General features: G+C 33.9%; 1 protein-coding gene across 4 annotated transcripts in view; it reads right to left on the reverse strand.

Annotated features, from left to right (window-relative positions):
* The window catches only part of NCAM2 (neural cell adhesion molecule 2), a 570,634-nt gene that overhangs the window by 249,598 nt on the left and 294,435 nt on the right, over window positions 1-26,601 (reverse strand). For 3 of the 4 annotated variants that reach the window (XM_005548903.5, XM_065541469.2, XM_005548906.5), the window contains exons 2-4: window positions 8,365-8,439; window positions 4,445-4,651; window positions 2,382-2,525 (exon numbers count right to left, since the gene is read on the reverse strand). In XM_005548903.5, the coding sequence (XP_005548960.1) occupies window positions 2,382-2,525; window positions 4,445-4,651; window positions 8,365-8,439 (426 nt within the window). Of the gene's footprint in view, window positions 1-2,381; window positions 2,526-4,444; window positions 4,652-8,364; window positions 8,440-20,405; window positions 20,593-26,601 lie in introns of those variants that run through there. The other variant, XM_065541470.2, reaches the window with a different exon arrangement.

The following is a 26,601-nucleotide window of genomic DNA, read 5'->3' on the forward strand; positions in this document are numbered from 1 at the left end:
TCTATATTTTACTTTTGAATCAGATTACAGCAAACAAAAAGATATCTGGGTCCGTGGCATTATTCTAAATCCTCATACATAATTGTAATCTTGATCTTATTTCATTAGCTTTAATAAAGCGACTATATGAGGTATAAGCAGTGAATAATACTATTTCATATGAATCCATTATAAATGTACAAATTGTTCAATAATGAGTTATGTGATAAGTTTCTACACTATTACAAGGTTAGAGAAGTGTGTTGTTCCTGATAATTTACTTGAATACTTTAAATTCTATAGTTAAAAATACTATGTTATTTATTTTATTATTTTTTTTCACCTGCCACACAACTTAGTGTTATGTTTCATGTTAAACTATACCCATTTCTTCTACATTGGATTTTCTGGTTCTAGATATAACCTAAATGCATGTAATTTTAGCAAAACCGATTCTAAGATGTAAAAACTCATAGAGAAGGAATGACAGTGATGTATGTCATTTATTAAGAATCTAACGTATAGCCAAATTATTTTATTCATTCACTTAACAAATGAAGTATAGCTAGCTCCCCTATCTATGGATTCCACATACGTGGATTCAAACAACTGCTGATGAAAAATATATATTTTTTAAACTGCATCTTTATCGAACATGTACAGGCTATTCCTTGTCATGATTTCCCAAATAATACTATATAGCAACCATGGACATAGTCTTTATGTTTTATCTGATATTATGAATAATCCAGATATAATTTTGAATATATAGTAGGATATACACAGGTTATATCAAATACTATCCTTTTTTATATAAGAGACTTTGGCATCGGCTTATTTTGGTATCTGTGGGAGGTCCTGGAACAAATCACCCATAGATGTCAAGAAACAACTTTATGTCGAATGTCTCATTTATGACACAAAGCCATTATTTTAAATGAAGGCAATCATCTATGTTTAACAGATAATGAGTCTGATTTAGGCACAGAACATTTAGAAAAGATGTTCAAAGCTTCAGGGTCAAGGAAAGGAGGAAAGCCAAAATGGAAATTTGGCTGTACGTCATTTAGTCCTGGGATGCTGGGGAAATATGTATGAGTTGCAGCATGGAAATATCACTTCTCCATCACCACTTCCTGTTGTCATCAGTCTTTGCTTTGAGGCTTTGCTCTACATGCCTTTTAAAAATAAAATTTACTTCAAAATATTCTATTAATAAAGGTTTACAATAAACCTACAGATTGTAAGATTAGACAATCTGAAAATATTTAGACATTGTCATTCCACCATTACAAAATCACTGCTTTTTCTTTATTATTGAGGGGAAAAGAGCTAAAAATACATCAAAACCATTTACTCATATGACTTGTTAATACATTCTACAGAGTTATGCTGAAACAAGAGGAAATAAAGTGTTATTTCTCATTAATGTATTATAATGGAAACTGACAAGCATTGAATATGCTAAGCTCAGAAAAAATCTTTCAAAATTAAAAAAATGACTATTGAACATGATTATCATACATTCTCCCCACATATTCAAAAATAGATATTATTTTCTGTCTCTCTTTTATGCTGTAGAATCTTCATACCTTGGACACAAATCAGAATCATCGAAGATGGAAAATACTTTAAAAGATTCAATTATTTTGTACCGCTCTGCAATGCAGGTGCATTGAAAAATATTCTAAATTGAAAATGCTCCCTATGCACATGGTAAAGGAACATAATGTAAGCAAATTATACATTTGATTTCAGATGTCATATTACTCTGAAATTTTAGCTCAGTCTAAATCAAAATCATGAGGACAATCTGAATGAATGTACATTTCTATTATCTATACGGATCTTCCCATAATATTTAGAACAGGTAAGTATCCTTGAAAGTACAGCCCCAGAATAATAAACGTAATTCACATCGATATTAAGTTTACATATAGTGATCCCATAGAATCATGTATAAATTATATAGAATTTGAATACAGCAGGATGTACTCCTTCATGTACTTAGTACTGCTTATAATATATAAACTTTCCTTGACACTAGAGCAAAGGTCAGCAAACCTTTTCTGTAAACCTCCAGATACTAATGATTGTATATTTGTTTAGGCTGAATCAACTGTGCCACAGCTTCTCAACTCTGCCTCCAAAGCTGCCACAGATAATATGTGGCGAATGGGCATAACTGTGTTCTGATTACAACGGAGGGGTAAAGGGCAGTGAATTTGCCCTGAGACCCCTAAATTAAAAAATCCTAATGTAGAGCTTACAGGTTCTCAAACTAGTTGTTGAATATTTGGGGTCAAAAATTCCAATTTCTACAATTAGACACAAAGATTCAGATTTTTACAAACTGCAATAGTATTAGAACATATAACTTAGGGAGTTACCAAAATACTAACTGTCGGAAATAGCGGTGACTTCCTCATTATGATACAACCAGCTGACAGCAGGCGCAGGTGAACTGCTAACTCGGCAAACCACTTCTGCATCTTCTCCTTGTTTGAATTCTTGTGGAGATACCACTTCTCTGAAAGTGAGTTTTTCTGTATCAACAAAGTAAAACAAATCACAAATCACAAAAGTATCATTGCTTCTTTCTCCCAATAACATAATCCAGACTCCATTGATACTATAATAAAATCATTAGGAAAACCTAGATACTTTAAAATCTTAAACTAGATAGTCTACTTCTTCTCCCTAATACCTTCCTATCTCACTGAGAATAAAATCCAAAGATCTTTCAATGCGATATGAGGTTCTATATAAACTGGAGTCTATCTCCTCAACTCCAATCCCAGTTTCTCCTCTCTCTTCCATGTCACTCTGCTCCAGGAAAACTGTCTTCTTGGAGGTTCCTTGAACCTTCCAGGTTTGTTCTCACCACAGGGCATTTGCACCCCCTTCAATTCATTCAGATTCTTATCCAACCTGCCTATATAAAATAGCAATATTCCTTTCCATTTCAAGGTTCCTTACCTTTCCACTCCACGTAATTCATTTTCCATAGAATTCCACAGCATGTTTAGCTAGCATCTGTGTATTTGTTTCAGCTTATTTATTGTCTGTCTCTGGCTGGGACTCAGAATTATAGTGTATACACACCCAGTAAGTGTCTTGAATGAATGAATGAATGAATGAATGAGTGAACATGGATATTTATGCTTGATGAGAAATTCTCATAGAAGTAATGAATTCTTCTTGCAAAAATTTGTTGTTTACCTTCACAAATGAAATGTCAGGATTCTTCTTTTGCATCATTTAAAATAATAAAAGTATTTCCAAACACTATATCTATAAAATGGCCATTTCAATTTAATTATTTGCTATTGCGAAATAGATACTCCAGGGGGTTACATAAATTAGGACAATATCATTTCTTCAGAAGCTTAGAATCAAATGGGAGGGAAAAATTCCAAACCAGGAAACACAAGAGCAACAATGTGCCCACAAATTGCCCTGGTCATCAAACAGGAAGTCCTGCTGTAGGAATGTTCTGACTCTGTTTATCATATCCTATTTCTAGAATAATAAAACACAAAGCTACAGATATGAGACGATTTAAGGGCTTGCATTCCAAATATATATATATATACATACACACATATATATATATATATAAAATTTATCATTGGTAGAAATGCTAACTACCTATTAATTGTAAGACATTGTTGTAAGTACTTTATGCAATATAATTTAAGGTAGTACTCAAACTCCATGTATCACACAGGTACCATTATTATCCTCATTTTATATATGAGGAAACTAAAGACAGAGAGGTTACATGATTTGCTCAAGGTCACAAAAGTAATTGGAATATCTTGCTTTAAAATACAGGAGTCAACAGATTTCAATGTTCCTAAACAGGTTAATGATTCCTAAATATGAGAAGGAGAAAGGAACATAGGAAGAAATCTATCCGAGTACCTAAAAAGAAGTGCAAATGTGGAAAACTTTGCTCATAAAAACACTTAGTGGTAGAGAATCCTGGCTTAATATTATTGGCTACTAGATTAGTTTCAACTTTCTGACTACTCCTGTTCACTCACCCTTCCCCAGATTCTCATTCTACAATGGTCAGGGCTGTCACACATTTTCATGTATTCTAATCATGACCTTCTATTTTACAGTGAAAAAAAAAAAAACACTGAATAAATATCATACCACTAAATAAACCACTATTATCTAAATACCCAGTAAATTCTTAATGGCTTGAGAAAATGAAAAGATTTTTATTAATATTATTAATATAATTGATGCCATATATATGTTTATAACCACTTATTATCTGTTATCTATTGTATTCTAAGATACAGTCTAGTAAAGCATAAATAAATGATACTTATTTTTAAAGCATGTAGTTCTTAATAAGTGTTAAGTTTTATTATCAAACATTTTATTTTGTTTCAATTATTTATAAGCAACTGAAATTTAATAAACTAAAACATAAAAACACATGACTTACGGTAAATTTCCAAAACTACTGTAGCTTCTTGTGTCTGTCCTTTGGCATCTGTTGCTTGACAACGATATATCCCTGCATCTTCTATATTTGCATTGTAGATGGTTAACCGTGACCTAACACCTTCCTTTTGCACTACTATCCTCTGTGTTGAAATTATCTTCTCTCCTTGAGGATTATACCAATCTATACTTTCAGGTTCACCAATCGCTGCAAAGAGCCATGGAAAACAAAGGTTTGAAAATATGTTGCAAATATTTGTTTGAGCTTTGGCATTTACTATTATGTAATAATATTAACAATTTAGAAAAAAATTATGTAAGAGACCGGAAATCTGAGAAGCTTACAAAACTGAAAGTAAATGCAAACGTTAGTGCAAATGTTCATCTTTGTTTAACCAACATGGAGGATTCACGCTTGAGTAAGCAATACCTAAAACTTTCACAGCAAACTTCTTGTGTAGTATTTAAGCTATGATTGTTGAAATTTTCCCTTAGTAATCAATGGATTATTACATTTAAGTTCTGAAACTTCCTTGACCACCAAGCCAGGCATAAAACCCACTTAAAGATAATATCTGAACAGAACCACAATTATTAATACGATTTCATTTGCTCAATTGTCTTTGCTAGGGTCAGGAGATAGCACTTAAAACTCTGATAATGCCGAGCTTAAAAAAATGTAAATCTTTCACAAAACAAACTTTGGCCTTTGATAATACTAAATTTGAAATTAATTTCCCTAGTTGCTAAACTTGGATAAAGCCAATGACCATTTTTATAATGATGTCCTAATCTCTTTTCCCAAGAGAAATAGTTTCATTATTTTAATCTAAAACTGTTAACTACTTTATCGTATGATAATTACAATGCATCAAAATGATACTTACACTTCTAGGTAATTATAACCAAATCATTACAGGGTAAACATTTATTTAAGTCTTCCAATTCAGAATCTAGGTTATTATCCTTTCGTAAAAGCTAAAGATTTCTGTGTCTGCTTTTAGTCACCAAAAGGATGTAGTTCACCTAATTACTTTAGATAGCATTTATGAAAGCAGCATACACTATTAACTCAAAAGTATCGGTGGGGAAATGTATAAAGTCAACTAACATCTGCAGGACCTCTTTGAAGAAAATTATCCCTTCTCATTTTTCCTAAGAAATAGTTTTAGAAACAAATTATCCTCCTTTCTATAAGAAATTAGACATGCTTGAGTAAAAGTATGAAAGTTTAGTGAATCTTAAATAGATCTTAGTTATGTTATCTTCAGTTTTTTCTAAACAAATCATAAAACCATAGTTGTTACACAGTAATGCATTTGAAGGGGAGGGATGTGTTTTATTTAATTCATCTATGGAGAAGTTACAAAAAATAATTTAAATATGTACTTCTTTACATTTGAATAATACAAAATAATACTTTATATAGCAGGTTAAACAGGATATTCTGATAAATATTTTGGACCTTCTCATTCTTAATATAATATAAATTTCATTTTCATTGACAGTTTATTGTGGATTTTCATAAAGCTGTTAAAATTGTGTTCTTTCAAGTATCTCTAACAAATAATAATTTCTATCAAAATTTTCCATTTTGATAAGGCTGGATTATTGTACAGATTATTTATAAATAGCATTAAACTTTTTACTTTCTTAAAATGTAGTTACAACAATTTTCTGTATGACACTTCTTTAGCTCTTTGAGGGCATAACATCCTTCTAGTTTAAATTTAAGATGTTTACTTTATTGAGTTTTAGATTCAGTATTTTTAAGGTGTCTGGAAATTTTGGAGGCATATCTAGGTTTTCAGCATTGTAGCAGAAAAATACACACAAGCATAGTGGTTTGCATGGTTTTCCAATATTTTTATTTTTACAGTCTTGTTTTACTACTATATTTAATATAAATAAGACTATTTCCAATACTATAGAAAAGCTCTAGGTGATACATTTTTATATAAAAGAAAATAAATGCTTACTCAGTTTACATTCTTATTAAGAGCAAAACTCATCACCAATGAATGGCCTTAATTCACTTTTAAAGCATGTCTTAATTTGAGCTATGCAATACATACAGGCAATTAGTCTATGCAACATATTTCATAGTAATATACAAATACATAAAAGTACAACAATTTCATTGTATTTTCAAAATTGATTTTTAAACTATTTTATTATTCTATCTTTATGTGATAGAATTCAGTGTGTCATAATTTATGAAGACATTAATAAAATATGGATGGGATTTAGAAACAGTGACCTATATGCTTGTGTCAAATTTCTGCGGACATCATATGTGATGCTGAATCAATCTCTTCCATACTCTCTGATTTTTTCATTTGTCAATGTACAAATACTTGTATTAACATAACTATCAATTCACACCTTGAAGAAGGAAAATGGATAAAGAATCATGGGCTCTATTAATGTTTCTATAAAATGTGATATTTTATACATATATACTCTGAATATGATTTATAAAATGTTGTAACTATATCTCTATATTTATAAATTTGAATCTTGGCTTAAATAAATCACGTCATCCTCAAGACAATATTTATAATGCATTTTGTTTCTAGTGTCTATTTTAATCCAGTTTTAAGTAGTTGTAGTGTAATCAAGATTAGAAACAATTCTAAAGTAGTCTCATAACTAATTTTAGCACTAAGGTTTAAAAAATTCTTTAGGTATATCATAGTTTGGATATGAAGACTTGTATTTGTAAAAATGAATATATTGAATCTAAATAAATAATGTATTCATTTGTCAGTTCTATAATATGTTTAATTAAACTGTGATGCTGAAATATTTAAATGTCTTTTGAAAGAACACCGTATGTATATTATTATACTGAATGAGGCCGATAAAATATGCTATAGGCATGATGACATATGATTCTTTCCATTGTCATAAAAATCTGGCCAAAGCTTTCCTGACTAAATAACTATCTATCTCATCAATGAATATTAGAAGAAATTTTTGGCCTAATATTTTCATTCAAGTATAACTACAGTGCAGTGTGCCATACCAAATTTATTCATTGCATATTTACAAAAATGGTTCAGTTATAATCTCTATATTCATCCTAATATTACTGCTTAGACAGAAATAATATTTAAATTGATTTAAGTTATTATCAGATATAATGCATGCATAAGTTATTTTCAAAATAAATGATCAAGATTAGCAGTCTAAATTAACAAATTAAATTAACAAAAATAAAATTCATATCATTTAATACGCAATTTATGGTTATTAACACTTTTCCAATAATTATAAACCCAACGATGGCCAGGTAAGCTGGCTCACACCTGTAATCCCAGCACTTGGGGAGGCCAACGTGGGCAGATCACTTGAGGTCAGGAGTTTGAGACCAGCCTGGCCAACATGGTGAAACCCTGTCTCTACTAAAAAAATACAAAAATACAAAAATTAGCCAGGCGTGGTGGTGCGCACCTGTAGTCCCAGCTACTCAGGAGGCTGAGGCAGGAGAATGTAATCCCAGCACTTAGGGAGGCCAAGGCGGGCAGATCACTTGAGGTCAGGAGTTTGAGAACAGCCTGGCCAACATGGTGAAACCCCGTCTCTACTAAAAAAATACAAAAATACAAAAATACAGAAATTAGCCAGGCGTGGTGGTGTGCCCCTGTAGTCCCAGTTACTCAGGAGGCTGAGGCAGGAGAATGGCTTGAACCCAGGAGAGGGAGGTTGCAGTGAGCCGAGATGACACCACTGCCCTCCAGTCTGGGAGACAGAGTGAGACTCCATCTCAAAAACAACAACAAAAACAACAACAACAACAAAAAAGTAAGATATTACTGTTAGAGAATTGAGTTTTTAACTACTTAAATTTAGCCAATGTATTTTATTAATATTTTAACAGAAACCAAGTTATCTGAAGATATTTATAGAAATACATACCTGTACATGTGAAGAATTTAGATTCTCCCACACTAAGCTCTACTTTGCTAAGTGAAATTGTCACTTGAAGAAGAGCTGAAAAAAAATTGAGAAACAATTAATGGTGATTTTTAAACAAGATTTGTAGTAAGATTTTAATGCATGATATGTAAACCACGTGGTCCAAATGCTGATTATTTCCCCCCTATTTTTTATAACCTATAAAGAAAAATGCAAGTTTTGTAAAACATGATCTATCATTATACATGGTACTTTATTATGCATTTAACAATCAGACTAAATACAGCACTTAGTCAAGATGATAGTTTGATATTCGGTTAGTCAGGGTAAATGAACAAATTCACACTCAGACAATCTATTCCTTATTCAGAGATTAGGTCTTATATGTGAAAGCACATTGGGCAATAGCTAAAAATAAATGTTTGCCCAACAGTTGCATAAATCCTATACTATCATTACAAGAACTACACACACACACACATATGTAAATTAACTACATGTAGACACCTACTAAAAAAATGTCTGTGAACGCAGGCATACAAAGGAAAGAAAGCACTGCACAGAGTAAGATGAAGAAGCACTGATTTTCACAAGATCAATAAGTTAAGTGAAGGATCCAGGACAATAAAAGAGAGGAGATGCCTGATATTTTAAATAATCTTTTTTTTTTTTTGTGAAATTTGAAATAAAATACTTGAATATCTAGAATTTTAGAAGATAAACAAAGTGTTATTTTAATATGAATTGACGTATTTCTAACAATATGATAGAAAAGAGAGCATGACTACTTTCTAAACTCCGTCTCACCTTCCATGCGCTCAAATGCATGTAGCTGAGCTTTTGGCAAAGTGACAAAGCTGCAAGAGGTAAATAAAGGAAGACCTGAAACTAGAGTACACACCTGCACTGGGAATTTATTGATCATAGTAACCAAAACGCCTATTTCAGTGAACACAGACTACACACAGATAGGATCCAAGTGTTCCCAGAACAACAAGCTGTGATAGCACGCCAGATAATGACCACGCCTGTAATCCCAGCACTTTGGGAGGCCGAGGAGGGCAGATCACAAGGTCAGGAGTTTGAGACCAGCCTGGCAAACATTGTGAAACCCCGTCTCTACTAAAAATACAAACATTAGCTGGGTGTGGTGGCAGGACCCTGTAATCCCAGCTACTGCAGAGCCTGAGGCAGGAGCTTGAAGCCAGAAGGCGGAGGTAGCGGTGAGCCGAGATAGCGCCACTGCAATCCAGCCTGGGCAACAAGAGTGAAATTCCGTCTCACAAAACAAAAACAAAAAAAGAACACCAGGCAACACTGGACTGGAATAAGATTTACAATCAAGGGAGGGTATAAAATCAATCAACCCAATGGTGAAGGGAAATTACAAGGAAACCTGTCTCCCCCAAGCTGGGAAGGGGGAAAATGTTTCTCATTAGATAAACCAGAAGTTCTGCCATATCCCATGTTTGGGATTTTAATTATAGACATGTGTGCTTTGGAAAACCTCAACTTGAGAAAAACTAAAAAGCAGTCTCACATGTAGGACTCACAGCTAAGTGACAAAAACAATCACAAAAACCATTCAGAAGAACCATACCATAGGCCCATATTGGCCAATAATGTTATAAATGAGGCTGTCTTCAATCTAGGGGTATATTCTGACATTATAAAACACATGGTGAAATAAGGCCCGTAAGCAGGGGTCAGTTGAAACAGCATATAGGAGAAATAAACCCATGAGATTTCAACTAACATAATTTTTATGCTAAAGATATAACACAACTATGATGAAAGTATTTAAAGAAATAAAATGTGTAATCAAGAACAGGAGGAAGGAACAACATATTTATTGAGGAAAAAAAATAAACTGGTAATTATGCTGTTTAAGCTCTTTAAAACATGTTTCCTCATACTCTCCATCTTAAATTGTTAAATTCCCTCCTCCTTTCCAGAAACTTCTCTGGGAAACTTGGGCAGGGTCTACGTGACTTTCCTGGGTCCTATTTTTATTCATAATTCACCAATACTCAGAGAATGGTTGTGCTATTATAGAGGCTCAATAAATGTTCAAATATATCTAACGTTTCAGAAAGAAAAAGAAAAGTGCAAATCAGAAAGAATAAGAAAAGCAGGCAAGGGAAAAAGAGAGTAAGAGTACCTAAACTCTCTTTTTCCCTTGCCTGCTTTTGTTATTGATAAACCATTAATGCCAATTCCAATGAAAATTCAGATTTCTTTTTCCTTTAAATAAGTAACTAATTTTCTTTTTGAAGTCAGCTTAAGTGGAATGAGGTCAACACAGGCAAAATGCAGAACTCAAGAAATTTGAGATTGCCCTTATAAGAAGCTTGAATCTGAAAAGATGTATAGGGTTACTGGAATCCAGAATTCTGGGCAGTAGGGCATAGCTTTTATAAATTGAGAAGACTTGAGAATGTTTATGGATAGAAGGAAAGGAAGCAGAAAATATATTACAAGTTTGAAAAAAAGGGGGGAAATTATAATTATGTGTTTTCTCTCTTCTTTCTTCCCTTTACTTTCTTCTTTAAGATATAATCCCCTAAAACTGTACTTTCTCAAAATCTAATCTTGCAATCTGCAATCTGCAGTTAACATTAGCATACTTTAATTTTGAATTTTCTATATGCAAACCAAACACATTCCTCTAAAATCAAAATTTGCTCACTGTTCACTATCCCATTTTTAGTCACCATCAATCAGTTTCCAAGCATTGCCAATATAAACTACTTGTATGCATTTTTTTAATTTTTAAATACATGCACTCATTAATTTTAATTCAATATATTTCATCTACCAGTGCATATCTTTTTCTCACTTTTGCCTTTTTAATCTCTTTTCCCTCTAATGTATTTCTCAGGCTACTGCATGCATATATTTCTAAAACTATGTTTAATTTCACTCTAAAAAATCTTCAGAATGGATTTAATTTGTCCCTTACCATATGAATTATAATTGGAAGGACAATTGCTTTTCCAAGTTTATTTGCTATTACTCATTTCCAATGCTATGATCACCTAGGATTCATTCTCTCTCCTCTCCTCTCCAACTGACTCACACTTGCCCACCACTGTCCATTTGCCCAAACTGTTTTGTCTGTTCTAACCTCCTTTTTTTAAACAACCCCTCATGGCTTCCTACTTTCTATCTTCAAAGAAAACATAAAATATCATGAACTTTACAAAACAGTGTGTGATAGACCCATCTATGGTATCAATAAATAAATATCTTGGATCAGTAGGAATTTCCATTACACAAATAAAACATTTTGTTGATCATTCTATTTGGTTTTCTACCTTATTTAAATATAAATTTCTGGAACTGAGGGCTCATTCATCAAACTTTATTTCTCCCAAACTAATAATAATACATGAATGAACGGCAAAATAATTGACACTTACCAAGAGCTTATCGTGTGCTGGGTACAGAACACTGACTGCATTAACAACATATGATTTTGGAATGACTTCATGTAAGGATTTCAGAGCATCTAAGAAATGTGTGAGAATTATTACTTAATGCCCACCACTGACCTTAGGAGTAAATTTGCTTTTCTAAGGAAGGGTTTATAAAAAAGACAGAACTTGAAAGATATAGCAACTTTGAAAGTCAAACACAGTTCTGAAAACTGTTTATACTGATTTGTCGATGCACGTGAAAAATAACATTAATTCATTTTAATAAAATAAAATTGAGCATGGAATTAATTTATATTAAATATCTGGTTAATTTTTCATTTAGTACAAATCACCAATGCATATATTAAGACATATTATTCATGGACATTTTGGTGACTGGGCACAATGATATATTTCGTTGCTATATATGTTTAAAATATATAAAGAAAATATAATTCTCCACTTCACTATATTTCCCAAAGACCAAATTTGCTCTAATTGAACTATATATATATATATATATATATATAAACATTGACATATTAGTAAAAACCTACAGAACTAAAATTTGAGGTCATGCCTTAATCATTGCCCTAGTGACTGATTTTTGACCCACATCAATATAATGTAGGTGATGAGTATAAACTATACTCCTATAGCAGTCAGAAGAAAACTAAATGGTTTCCTAATGTCAAAAAGTTATGTTTGGAGAAAACTGTTCAAGAATGAAACATCTGATAGCTATCTATAAATATCATCACAAATTTCTTACTTAAGGTAAGGAAAAGTTTTAAACCAAAGGACTCAAAAGTAAATGCATGATAAATATATATTCTCTGTGAATAAATCCCAAAGAATTGCATGCATAACAATCTTAAAAGTAGAGTTAGGTAAATTAAAAATTATGTACTATGCTCAAAAGTATTTATTAACTACATGTATTTTCCAAATCCCTCTTCTAAATATGATCATACACAAAAATAGCAAGAAATACTTTCTAATATCAAGGGGTTTAAGATGCATTTGTGAGGACTATGGGGTACATAAAATTATGAAAAATAAAATAAGATGGGTTGTATCAATTTCGGCCATTATAAAATTTATGATCAAGAAGACTTTATAGAGGAAAATAAAACATAAAAAATATAAAAAATGCCATAGATATTGTTATAAAAGGAAAGAAAAGAATAAGGGCATTCCATAGTGGGTAAGGCAGACGTGTTCAAGGAACATTTAGGAAATTAGCAGATCAGTATAGACAAGGTTCATCTCATCTAGAATATTGTTGAAATATTGGAAAAATAGTTTGGAAAAGACTCAGGAGAATATCAGAAACAACTGACTTGAACTTTTGTCCATTAATTACTTATAAACAAAAACTTACATGATAAAATTGGCATTTAGTAAAGATTGGTTGTGAGGTAAAATTACTGACAAATTGAATGAAGGGAGATAAAAACACGAGGGTATGTTGTGATAAATATATGAGTTGACTTGTGGCAAAGAATATGAAAAGGTAGAGAACAGATGTAACAAAAGATTCAAGGTAAGTTACATCTGTGATCAGTTAAAACATTAGTGATAAAGGAGAAAAGTCAAAGAGGTTACGATTTTCTACCTCTGTTAACAAAACGGTTATTGATACAACAAAGAATTTCACTATGGAGTGTTTACCTCCGAGAAAGGTAGGGAGACAGAATTTTGAGTATTTCTCATAATCAGCTAATGGAGGGAAAAATATAAGGCCACAAATTTATTTCTTTTTTCTTTTTTTGAGGCGGAATCTTGCTCTGTCACTCAGGCTGGAGCGCAGTGGCGCGATCTCGGCTCACTGCAAGCTCCGCCTCCCGGGTTCACGCCATTCTCCTGCCTCAGCCTCCCGAGTAGCTGGGACTGCAGGCCCCGCCACCATGCCCGGCTCAATTTTTTTGTACTTTTAGTAGAGACGGGGTTTCACCGTGTTAGCCAGGATGGTGTCGATCTCCGGACTTCGTGATCCGCCCCCCTCGGCCTCCCAAAGTGCTGGGATTACAGGCGTGAGCCACCGTGCCTGGCCCAAATTTATTTTTTAAATAAAGATTATTTCTCAAAATAAAACAGGTAACATTATATCAAAGGAAATCAATATCATAACAGAAATTAAATATTTATAATATAAGCATCCAGAGCAAACAAAGAGATTTTTAAAATTTATAGTAATATAAATATAATGAATGTATTAGCATTTCTAAGTTCCATCAGGGTACCAAGAGCCCTTTGCTATTTGATACAACATTTAGCAATGGCATTTAAAATGAGTTTATCACCTACAGAGATTTAAAAACTGACAACTGAAACAGTCTTCTAACCATCTGACACAACGCCTACTTTGGTTCACTTAGAATTTCATGAGACATGGGGAGATAACTTAAGACACTGATTGATCTTGGGACAATGAGCTGCAACATTTTTCAACAAGCACTTTTTTATTTTTCTAGGCTTCCACATTAACAGAGTTAAAAGACTAAGATATTTATTTAGTAATTATAGAAACTCTCAGAGTATTATTCCTTAAAATGTTCTTATAAATTATTGATTATAGCAAATGAATAAAATTTTCTCATTGAAACATATTTTAAAATGTTATCTACTGTAAGGTGGGTTATTTGATTCTGAAAATTGCTACAGTATTCAAACAATTTCAGAAATCTTGGATCACTTAGAGAAATTCTCTCACGTCAAATGTTTTAGGAACTCATGAATATTTTTTTAAAATTTTTATTGTTTCTTTAATTGTAACAAGAAAATTAAGATTTTACTGTAATTCCTCTTTACCTGCATACCTCTTTATATCTGTACTCAAACCTCTTTGATCTTCTCATCTTCAATTAGGAAAGTAAATATCCCTGCTACTAGGTCATGTGAATCCCTCCAGGCCTAATTGATTAAACCTTTTTTTTTTTTTTTTTGGAGACGGAGTTTCGCTCTTGTTGCCCAGGCTGGAGTGCAATGGTGCTATCTCAGCTCACTGCAACCTCGGTTTCCTGGGTTCAAGCAATTCTCCTGCCTCAGCCTCTGGAGCAGCTGGGATTCAGCCATGTGCCACAAAGCCAGGCCGATTTTGTATTTTTAGTAGAGACGGCGGTTTCTCCATGTTGGTCACGTTGGTCTCGAACTCCCAACCTCAGGTGATCTGCCTGCCTTGGCCTCCGGAAGTGCTAGGATTACAGGAATGAGTCAACGTACCCAGCCTAAACTTCTTAGTGATTCTTTTTCGATAGCACTTTTCCTGTCAAGCTATGCACACTGTTTAATAATTTTCATCCTAAACAAGAATAATTTAAAACCAAAAGAAAAAATAAAACAATAACCAAATAATATAAAAAAATTCTCTCCCTAACCCTCTCTCAGATTAATACAGTATATCCTACTTGTCATTACATTGTTTTAAAAAATGAACTTTCTAGTACCCATTCTTCTTTATTTTTTATTCTGTCCTCTCCATTCTACTAATAAGTTTAGTGCTCTTAAGATAAACCAAAATTTTCAAACTCAATAACAGTTTTCAGTTTTCATTTTTATTTGACATAAGAATGAGATCCTGCCAACTACTTTGTTCTTTAACCCTCCTGTTTCCTGACACCTACATAATTATAGTTTGCTCACTTTCCTATTCTATTAGTAAGGATTGTATATAGTATAGTATATAGTAGTATATAGTATCTCTTCTAGCATATATCCCTTAAATATTTGTTTCTTAGCAATATCTTCTTTGTTTTCTTCTCTTGGTGTTCTATCTTCCTGTGCTACAAACACATATGATATTTACTATGCATACCCACAGTAACTACTTTATTCCTCAAACATTTCTATCAAGTAGATACTACTTCACTCCTATTTTAGAGATGAGAGGGCTGAGGCAAAGGATTGTGTTATTGCTACTAGCCACTCAGCCAATACATGGTGAAACCAGATTTGAATGCAGCCATTTGTTTGGTCCTTCACAAGCACTTGAGACTCAGCTTCTCTATGGTCACCATCTCCTTATCCCTTAATCACCTTTTCTATATTTTAATTACAGATTGTGTGTGTGTGTGTGTGTGTGTGTGTGTGTGTGTGTGAATGCATGTCCCTAGTCTGTGTGTGTGTGTGTGTGTGGGTGTGTGTGTGTGTGAATGCATGTCCCTCTTATCATTTTGGAGTCTGGAAACATATTTGCTAATACATTAAATACTATATTACTTTGAAAAATTTACATTTCTCAGATTTGGCATATCAAAACTCAAGAGCAGTCTCTTTCTGTCTTACCTTATTCCTTATTCCTCATCTTCAGCGATGTAACGTTTATCCACTGAGCCTATTTGCCAGATAATTAAGAAATGTATAAGATTATATCTCCTTGTCCCAAATATAAATACTCAAAAAATCTAACTCATTCTTTTTTTAATGTCCCTTAAATATGCCTCTCTTTTGCATTCTTGCTTAGTTTTAGTCTCCCCATTGCTAGGCTGGTCCAGTGAATATTCTGCAAAATTGAGTAAGGTCAGGTATTGAATTTATCAGAAACATCTGAGGAAGTGTGTGTGTGTGTGTGTGTGTGTGTGTGTGTGTGTGTGTGTGTGTGTGTTTCTGGTATATGTGTGTAGTTTTTAAATTTAGTTTTGGTCTCATCCCTGGAAATTCTGATTCAATATATCTGGTGTAAGGCCAAGGAGTCTCATGTTTAAGTAATTAACTTACAGATGCTAACCATTACTACTCAGAAAGGGGTTACAAGTCCAATACTAGTGACTTCAATTAGAAGCTTCTTGATAGTGCAGAATCTCAAGTGCCATTTCAGAGTAATCACAATGTATAATTTAAGTTGATTTCAGCACACATTAAAATATGATCAGCATTGGGTTGGACTATGGCAGTCTAATATGTCTACAATCTCTAGGACAAATATACTTCCCATTGTACATAAATAAAACCCAAACTCCTTCACACTTTACCATTTAAGGTTTTTAACAATCTGGACATCACCTGACCTTACTAGAACTTAATTCTAACAAAATCAAAATAAAACAAACAAAAAATAGTAAACTATCAGGACATTTTGCTAAAGGCCCCACTCTATTTCCTTTTACATTTTGTTCCTTATTTATTAGAACTCTTTCCTTTTTCTCAACTATGAATATTCCTATCGGTTATACATGAGTACTCCAAATAGCCACATTGTCTTCTGAATAGTACTCCAAATAGCCTTTCATTGTCTTCTAAAATCCTGTAATACTTTTTCTTACAGCATATAACACATTGCACAGAAACAGCTTGATAAGTGTTACATAATTTTTAATATTCAGAAAACATAAAGAAAATTTAAAGACATGATATTACCCTATACAAAATAATTTAGTGCTATTTAAGTTAAAATTAATCTAAAACTGAAGAAGGCTGTTTGTTTTTAGTTTCTGTACTATTCTCTAGGAGCACATAACATATATGTAATTTTATTCACACATTTGTCTCTCCACTGGATGATACGTTCTCAGAAAATGGTGACAATGTCTGCCTCATTAATCTTAGTCTATAAACCCAGCACAGGTCTGGAAGAAAATACAAGCGAAAATATTTGTGCATAAATGAATATGTACTTTAGCAAAAATAAAACAAAAATTAAATACGTTCTTTTTAGACTTTTTTGGGTTTAAAAGTTGAATTCAATAAAAAACAATTTTAAATCTATATCATTCTCAGTAGACTTGCTTTATTCAGTAGCATGTGTGTGTTTTTCATTTCAAATATACACGTCACATGTGAACATAAAATGTACAAAAACGTCATCTAAATAATCAGTACTGAAAAATTAATTGATGTCCAAAAGAGGCCATGTGAATAAAAAGGGAAAATAAGGTTCAAATAAAAGAAAGAACTAAAAGAGAAGATTAGAATATATGTTTTAAAAAGTGCAGAGATGATGAACTAGGGAAGGCCATGATGGTCAGGCAATGTATTACATAATTGTTACAAGCCCATCAGACATCAAGCCACAAAACTGAAAAAAAAAAAAAATCAAATATATTTTGAAAATCTCCCAAATGTCAAGCATGTAGAAACCTGGGCTCACCAAAAAATTAAAGTGAAATATGTCATACTATAAAGGAAATGTTTATGAAATGAGGCTTATGCTGCTTTAATATGCTTTTGTTTTGAAAAGGGAGAGAAATGATTATTTTCCTAAAATGCACTGTATGAATTAAGTAGCATGCAATACATTTAAGAAGTAAATATAGAAGTTACAACTCCAAACATAATTAAATAAACATTATTGCATAGAAATACCTAGCAATTAGTTTATCAGTAAAAGTAAAATCATTACTTTAATATTTAAAAACCAGTAAGCAATATGACCACCTGTCTCATATTTTTGTTTTAAAGTAAATCCTTTTTGTCTTCTATCATTTAAAGTAAATAAAAGTAGGAAATATATCTTAATGCCAGTTAGGCTGGGGAATGTTGTCCGAGAGATTAGTCAACCAATCTGTGCTTATGTGGTAGTTAGGCCCTGAGTACATTATGAGACCAGGAACAGGTCACTCATCACTTACTTTGAGAGTGATAGTTAATTAGAACTAAAATATCTTGAAGAGGCAGCTAATCCCAAATTCTACATCCAATCCAAGTTTATTTAAATAGGCAACACTTAGACATGTAAGTTATTTAGCTGCCCTGATGAAGCCAACATAGGACATAGTGTAAGTTGTTTTTTTTTTTATCACCACTAATATTATGCAGTACTAAATTAAATTATAGGAGTGTTTGCACTGTGCCTAATACTTAAGTCTCCAGACGCTTATATAAGTGCTTTGTCTTCTCCAATGTAGGTAGTCTCTCTTCAGATTAAGGTTAGCATAAACCTTGTTTATAAACCTGACAAATCAGAAATCAGATATATCTGATACATAAAGGTTCAGTCAGAAAGTTTTGCCTTCCTTTCTTTCGTGAATTATATGATACTACTAGATATTCAACACTTACATTGCTTAATAGTAAACTTTGATGTACATTGTCAGAAAATGTGAAACCTTGATCAGAGTACTGCAAATGCTACTACAAAATAATGTGGGAAAAAAAAGGAAAACACCCTCTTCCACATTAGAAAAATAATGGTTTTAATTAGAAGCACCAAAATGAGAGACCTATGAAAGATGTTACCATTAATGTGAGAATATACTCATTTCTTCTGTTTAGCGCCAATCATAAAATTACGGTAACATGAACTTTACATTACAGATTCCAAAATATTTCTAAAGGCATACCCTTCTTTAAAATAAACAATTTAGAAAGAATTTTACAAGGCATGTGTAGGTTTTCTGTAGCACATGGTAACAGTGATTACTCAAATAAAATCGACATCTGTAATCAAAGAAATATCCAACAATTTTACTCATTAATTAATCGGTTCATTCAAAAGCCATGCATAGACTCACTGAGGAGATGTGTTTCAACTGCTGATGAAGTTTGCTGTGATGTAGCCAGAGGAAAAATATTTCACCAGGCTGAAAAACTCCCACTTTCCATAAAATCAACCATTTAAATGTTTTAAGTAGTAAACAGCAATTCTGTTTCTCAGGCCTCCAATCAGTTGTAGGAGCTCTTTATATTATAGCCAGAGACATTTATGTTTAGTACCAAGATTAAGTATTACACAAAGAAAACATAGTTTACAAAGAATGTACTCCAAAGTATCATAAACATAGGGAAAGAATGACAGATAAGTTTTAAAACGGCAAATGAATTGAGTGGCTAAATACAGAAACAACCTTTTGTTTATGTTTTTCAGTGAAAGTATTTCAGGCATCTCAGAATCTTGGATAATTCTAGCCTGAAGGTGTCTCCAGGATCTCTGGTCTAACAATCTCAGGTTACATGTGGGGACAGGGTTCAGGTTTATCTGTTTCTGAAAGATCCATAGTTAGATTTAAGTGCACCTGTGCTTAGACTGTAATTCCTAGCCTGAATCAACTTTCGATCTCCAAAATACTTGGTGTTATTCTGTTGATGTTGCTAAAGAATTTAAGTGAAGAGGCAAACTTGGTACCTTCTCAGAATGAAGAAAAAAATTAACCTTGGGGGATTCCTTGCAGATTGGAAGAGGCAACAAACAGTCCATCCCTTCTCCTACGAAGCAGAGTGAATCGGAAGAGAGGATTATGGGGATATCAGATATATTCTTGTGTACAATGGCTTCCCAGCTTGAGCTACAATAACAGTGAGAGGTTTTCCACATATTGAGAGAAAGGCTGATATAAAGAAATTGGAGCTCACAATTTTGTTTGGCTGTGTGTGTGTGTGTGTGTGTGTGTGTGTGTGTGAGAATGTGAATGCATGTGTTTGAGAGAGAGAAAACAGGATGAGGCGACTCCCAAGACGGTGATCCTGCATCAGTGTTAAACAATGCGAGGCAGCAAAGAAAATATTTCACTGTGGCACAGTAAGTCCAAAAGAGAAATAGTGTCATGCTGTTGAGTAATTCTTGGCTCCTGTGTGGTGTGGGAAGGTGCAATGTCCCCAAACCCAAACAAACTCCATGCAGCACAATGTAGCTTCCATCACTAGACTTGCTGTGAGAAAGTCCTTGGTAAGAGATAAGTGACTGACCTTGAGGTGCACAGCAGCCAGGAGTGGGATGGAACATGGAGCTGAATTCCGAAAAATCCTCAGCACCAATAAAAACTGAGATGGTGTCTACAGAGGCAAGCAGACCTCCTTAAGCTGCGGTGGGCTCCACCCAATTCGAGCTTCCCAGAGGCTTTGTTTCCCTACTTAAGCCTCAGCAATGGCAGGCGCCCCTCCCCCAGCCTGGCTGCCGCCTTGCAGTTAGATCTCAGACTGCTGTGCTAGCAATGAGGGAGGCTCCGTGGGCATGGGACCCTCCGGACCAGGTGTGGCATATAGTCTCCAGGTGTGCTGATTGCTAAGACCCTTGGTAAAGCGCAGTATTAGGGTGGGAGTGACTGGATTTTCCAGGTGTTGTGTGTTTCAGTTTCCCTTGGCTAGGAAAAGGAATTCCCTTCCCCCTTGTGCTTCCCAGGTGAGGCGATGCCTTGCCCTGCTTCAGCTCTCGCTGGTCGGGCTGCACCTGCTGACCAGCACCAACTGTCCAACACGCCCCAGTGAGATGAACTCGGTACCTCAGTTGAAAATGCAGAAATCACCCCTCTTCTGTGTTGCTCACGCTGGGAGCTGAAGGCTGGAGCTGTTCCCATTTGACCCAGCCGTCCCATTACTTGGTATATACCCAAAGGGTTATAAATCATGTTGCTATAAAGACACATGCACACGTATGTTTATTGCAGCACTATTCACAATAGCAAAGACTTGGAATCAACCCAAATGTCCATCAGTGATAGACAGGATTAAGAAAATGTGGCACATATACACCATGGAATACTATGCGGCCATAAAAAAAGGATGAGTTCATGTCCTTTGTAGGGACATGGATGCAGCTGGAAACCATCATTCTCAGTAAACTATTGCATGAACAGAAAACCAAACATCGCATGTTCTCACTCATAGGTGGGAAATGAACAATGAGATCACTTGGACATAGGAAGGGGAACATCACACACCGGGGCCTATTGTGGGGAGGGGGTAGGGGGGAGGGATAGCATTAGGAGATATACCTAATGTAAATGACGAGTTAATGGGTGCAGCACACCAACATGGCACATATATACATATGTAACAAACCTGCACGTTGTGCACATGTACCCTAGAACTTAAAGTATAATAACAATTAAAAAAAAACACACAAAAAAAACAAAAAAAACCTGAGATGGTGCTGTGGCAGCATGAGAGAGCCCCTTGACTCAAACCGAGTCATGTGAGCAAACCACATATTCACCAGAAATTTCTCTAAATAAGGAGTTCAAAGAGTCAGAAATTCACAAGAGCCAAAAATACCGCAGCTGAACCCATGAGCAGAATATGAGCATGAATCTAAGGGTCCCACCGGTAGCCACAGCTGTCTACGAGCTCATTTTCCCTCCTCACCAGATACACAGATGATATCTCAGGAAGGGATATTAAACCAAGAGTCTATCTGTGAGGTATCCAATTAACTGTCTAAACTGCAAGAAACAAACCTTCTGTCTTTAGTACTTTCTTACATAAAACTCTGCATATAATACTAGCTTCATGATATTTCTAAGAATTAGTAGAAAGAATTTAAATCAGTGTTTGACACATAGTAAATAATCAATAAATGTTAAATGCTGTAATAGTAACTCCTCCTCTTAAATCTAGAGGAGCTCACAAAGACAAATGTATATAATTTTTTTTTTTTGTTTCACGTAAGAAAATTGCTCCGTATTTGTATACCACTGAGTGGAGATTGCCAATCAAAATTGTGTCTGCAATCTTTTCCCTCCAAATGAACTGAGAACATCTTTACACAATCCAAACTGAAGTGGAATTTATTTAAGCAAAATTAGTTTTCCTGCATTTGATGATGTTGATTGACATGCTTAAGATTACCAGCCTTGGAAAGGTTGTACAACAAGCTGTAGACATTATATACGCAAATGTTCAAATACTCTATTACCCTGGTGAGGAATAGGAAATGCAGTGCAAAATTTAAAGTTTCATTCTTATAAAGCAAAATGAAAACAGTCTATTGCCTTAGTAAATATTTGAAGAACACTGTGTACTAAACAAAGCTTATTATAATGTAATAAGTATGCTTGGAGTCACCAAGTTTCTTGATCAATTGTAAGAAAAAGTGAAATAGTATCAAAAGTGCTTTATTTATATCTAACTAGTATGATAAGAAACATAATGAAATATTCAAGTATGTTGTATGCTTCAAATTTGATCACATGGAAGTATGACTCCTTTCCCAACTGCTTCCCCTGGTGATTTGCTGTTTACACATCGGATACCTCCTTGGTGGGAGAAGGGAGAGGATTAGGAAAAATAACTAATGGGCACCTAGGCTTAATACCTGGGTGATGAAATAATCTGTACAACAAACTCCTATGACATAAGTTTACCTATGCAACAAACCTGCATATGTCTGTCTCTCAAATGAGCTTCCACAGCTCATTTGGGGCATAATTATTTGTTTATATGGACATATCTCTAATTAGAATGCAATTTGTGCTGAGAAAAGACAACGTCTTACTGAATTTATTAAACCTCAGGGTCATTCTCAGAGGCTGCAACAATGCAGACATCTATAATGTTTCTTAAATAATGTAGGAATACAGTAGCTGAATTAGTTGAAAGAGTAAAAAAACAGTATGTTTAAGTCTAAATTTCCCAAATAAAAAGATGCAACTCTACTCCCCACTCTCATCCTCAGAAAAGGAAAGTTAATTATTTTACTTATATTTTTGAAAGGGTTTTTAAAATCAAATCATTTTCTTTAAATATGTGGTAAAAGGAAGCAAAAACATTTGAACTTATTCTAAGTGATTCTAAAGAAAGGTGACTATTACCGTATCAGTGAGTTCTATGATAGGCTACAAAACCAAAATAACACCCTCATTTATTCATTAATATTTTTCATTCAATCATTACATCTGATACAACAGAGCTGCTTGTGTTAACAATAAAACAATCTTTTGTACTTTTTTTATTATAGATTCAGGTGTACATGTACAGGGTTTGTTACATGAGTAATTGAGTAATGCTGAGGTTTGGGCCTCTACTGAGCCCATTACCCAAATGGTGAACATAGTGAGTAGTACTCAATAGGTCATTATTCAACACATTCCCCCTCTCCTTTTTCTGCATTTGGAAGTCCCCAGTGTCCACCTACGTATCCATGTGTATCCATTGCTTAGCTCCCACTTACAAGTGAGAATATGTGGCATTTGATTTTCTGTTTCTGAGTTATTTCACATAGGATAATGGCCTCTAGCTCCATGTTACTGTGAAGGACATGATTGCATTATTTTTAATGTCTGTTTAGTATTTCACTATATATGTATGCACACACACACGTATATATTCCACTATATATATACACACATACACATGTGTATATGTATATATAGTGAAATATATATGTGTATATATATATATGTACACACACTTATGCCAAAGATCATAATAAAATGATATATATGCATGTGTATGTGTGGGTATATATATATATACACACACACACATTTCATTTATATAATCCACTACTGATTGACACTTAGGTTGATTCTATAACTTTTCTATTGTGAATAGTGCTATTATAAACATACAAGTGCAGGTGTCATTTTGAAAAAGTGATTTATTTTCCTTTGCGTAGGTACTGAGTAATGGAATTGCTAGGTCAAATGGTAGTTCTATTTTTAGCTCTTTGAGAAATCTCCAGACTGTTTTCCACTGGGGTTGAACTAATTTACATTCCTATTGACGATGTATAAGCGTTTCCTTTTCATCTCAGCCTCACCAACATCTGTTACTTTTTGACTTTTTAATAATAGCCATTCTGGCTGGTGTCAAATGTTATTGCATTGTGGTTTTAATTTGCATTTATCTGATTACTGATGTTTAGCATTTATTCACATCTTTGTTGGCCACTTGTATGTCTTCTTTTAAGAGGTACCTGTTCATTTCCTTTGCCCAGTTTTTAACAGGGTTATTTGTTTATTTCTTGTTGATTTGTTTAAAAGTTCCCTATAGATTCTGGATATCAATCCTTTGTCAGAGGCATAGCTTGCAAATATTTTCTCCCAATTTTGTAAGTTGTCTGTGGGTTTTGTTGATAGTTTCTTTTGCTGTGCAGATCTTTAGCTTACTTAAATCCCATTTGTCTATTTTTGGTTTTGTTGCATTTGCTTTAAGATCTTCATCGTAAATTCTTTGACTAGGCTAATGCCCCAAAGAGTTTTTCCCAGGTTTTCTTATAGGATTTTTATATTTTTGGATTTTATATTTAATTCCTTAATCCATCTTGAGCTCCTTTTTATACATGGTTGGGTCCAGTTTAATTCTTCTGCATACGTTTAGCCTGTTTACTCAGCGTCATTTATTGAATAGGCATCCTTTCCCCATTGTTTATTTTTGTCAATTTTGTCAAAGATCTGTTGGTTGTAGGTGTGTGGCTATATTTCTGCACTATCTATTCTGTTCCATTGATCTACATATCTATTTTTGAACCAGTACTATGCTGTTTTGGTTATATATTCTTGTGGTATAGTTTGAAGTCAGGTAATGTGATGCCTTTGGCTTTGTTGTTTTTGCTTCGGATATTTTTGGGTAGTTGGCTCTTTTGTGGTCCATTATGAAGTTTAGAATTTAAAAAAAGTTTTTGAACAATGTGGGTCATAATTTTATAGGAATTTCATTGAATTTGTAGATCACTTTGGAAAGTATAGTTATTTTAACAATATTGATTTTTCCTATCCATGAGCATGGGATGTTTTTCTATTTCTTTGTATTATCTACAATTCCTTTCATCAGCGTTTTCTAGTTCACCTTTTAGAGATCTTTCATCTCCTTGGTTAAATGTATTCTTTTTTTTTTTTTTGTGGCAGTTGTAAATAAAATTGAGCTCTTGATTTGATTCTCTGCTTGAGCATTGTTGGCATATAGAAACGCAACTGATTTTTGCACATTAATTTTGCACCCTGAAACTTTACTGAAATCATTGATCAGGTCTGGAAGTCCACTAGAGGAATCATTAGTGTTTTCTAGGTATAGGATCATGTTGTCAGAGAACAGGGATAATTTGATAATATGGTTTGGCTGTGTCTCCACCCAGATCTCATCTTGAATTCCCACTGTTGTTGTGGAAGGGACCTGGTGGGAGGTAACTGAATCATGGGGGCAGGCCTTTCCTATGCTGTTCTCTTGACCGTGAATAAGTTTCATGAGAGCTGTTGATTTTAAAAAGGGGAGTTTCTCTGCACAAGCTCTCTTCTCTCTCTGCTGCCATGTGAGACTTGCCTTTCACCCTCTGCCATGATTGTGAGGCCTCCCCAGCCACATGGAACTGTGAGTCCATTAAACTTCTTTATTTTGTTGATTGTCCAGTTTCAGGTATGTCTTTATCAGGAGTGTGAAAATGGACTAATACATTTGACTTCCTCTTTTCCTATTTGCAAGACTTCTATTTTTTTTTTTCCTTGACTGATTGTTCTGGCTAGGTCTTTCACTACTTTACTGAATAGGAGTGGTGAGAGAGGATATTCTGTTCCTGAACCAGTTCTTAACGGAAATTCTTTCAACTTTTGCTCATTCAGTATGATGTTGGCCATTAGTTAGTCATATATAGCTCTTATTATTTTGAGATGTATTCTTTTGATTTTTTTTGCAAGTATTTTGTTGAATATTTTTGCATCTATGTTCATCAGGGATATTAGCCTGTAGTTTTCTCTTTGGTATGTGTGTGTATTCTTGTCAGATTTCGGTATCAGGGTAATACTGGTTTAATAGAATGAGTTAGGAAGAAACCCCTTCTCCTTGATTTTTAGAAGCATATTCAGTAAGATTAGTACTAGCTCTGCTTTGTACATCTGGTAGAATGTGGCTGTGACTCTGTCTGGTCCTGGGCTTCCTGTGGTTGGTGGATTATTTATTACTGATTCAAGTTTGTAACTTGTTACTGTTCTGTTCAGACTTTCTATTTCTTCCTGGTTCATTCTTGGAAGGTTGTGTGTTTCCAGGAATTTACACATTTCCTCTAAGGTTCCTAGTTTGTATGCATAGAGATGTTCATAGTGGTCTTTGAGTATTTCTTTTTTGTGTGTGGTATCAGTTGTAATGTCACCTTTTTCATTTCTGACTGTTCTTATTTGAATCTTCTCTTTTTTCTTAATCTAGCTAGCCATCTATCACCTTTGTTTATCCTTTC

This window comes from Macaca fascicularis, chromosome 3, assembly GCF_037993035.2.
Source record: "Macaca fascicularis isolate 582-1 chromosome 3, T2T-MFA8v1.1".
Classification (NCBI taxonomy): Eukaryota; Metazoa; Chordata; class Mammalia; order Primates; family Cercopithecidae; genus Macaca; species Macaca fascicularis.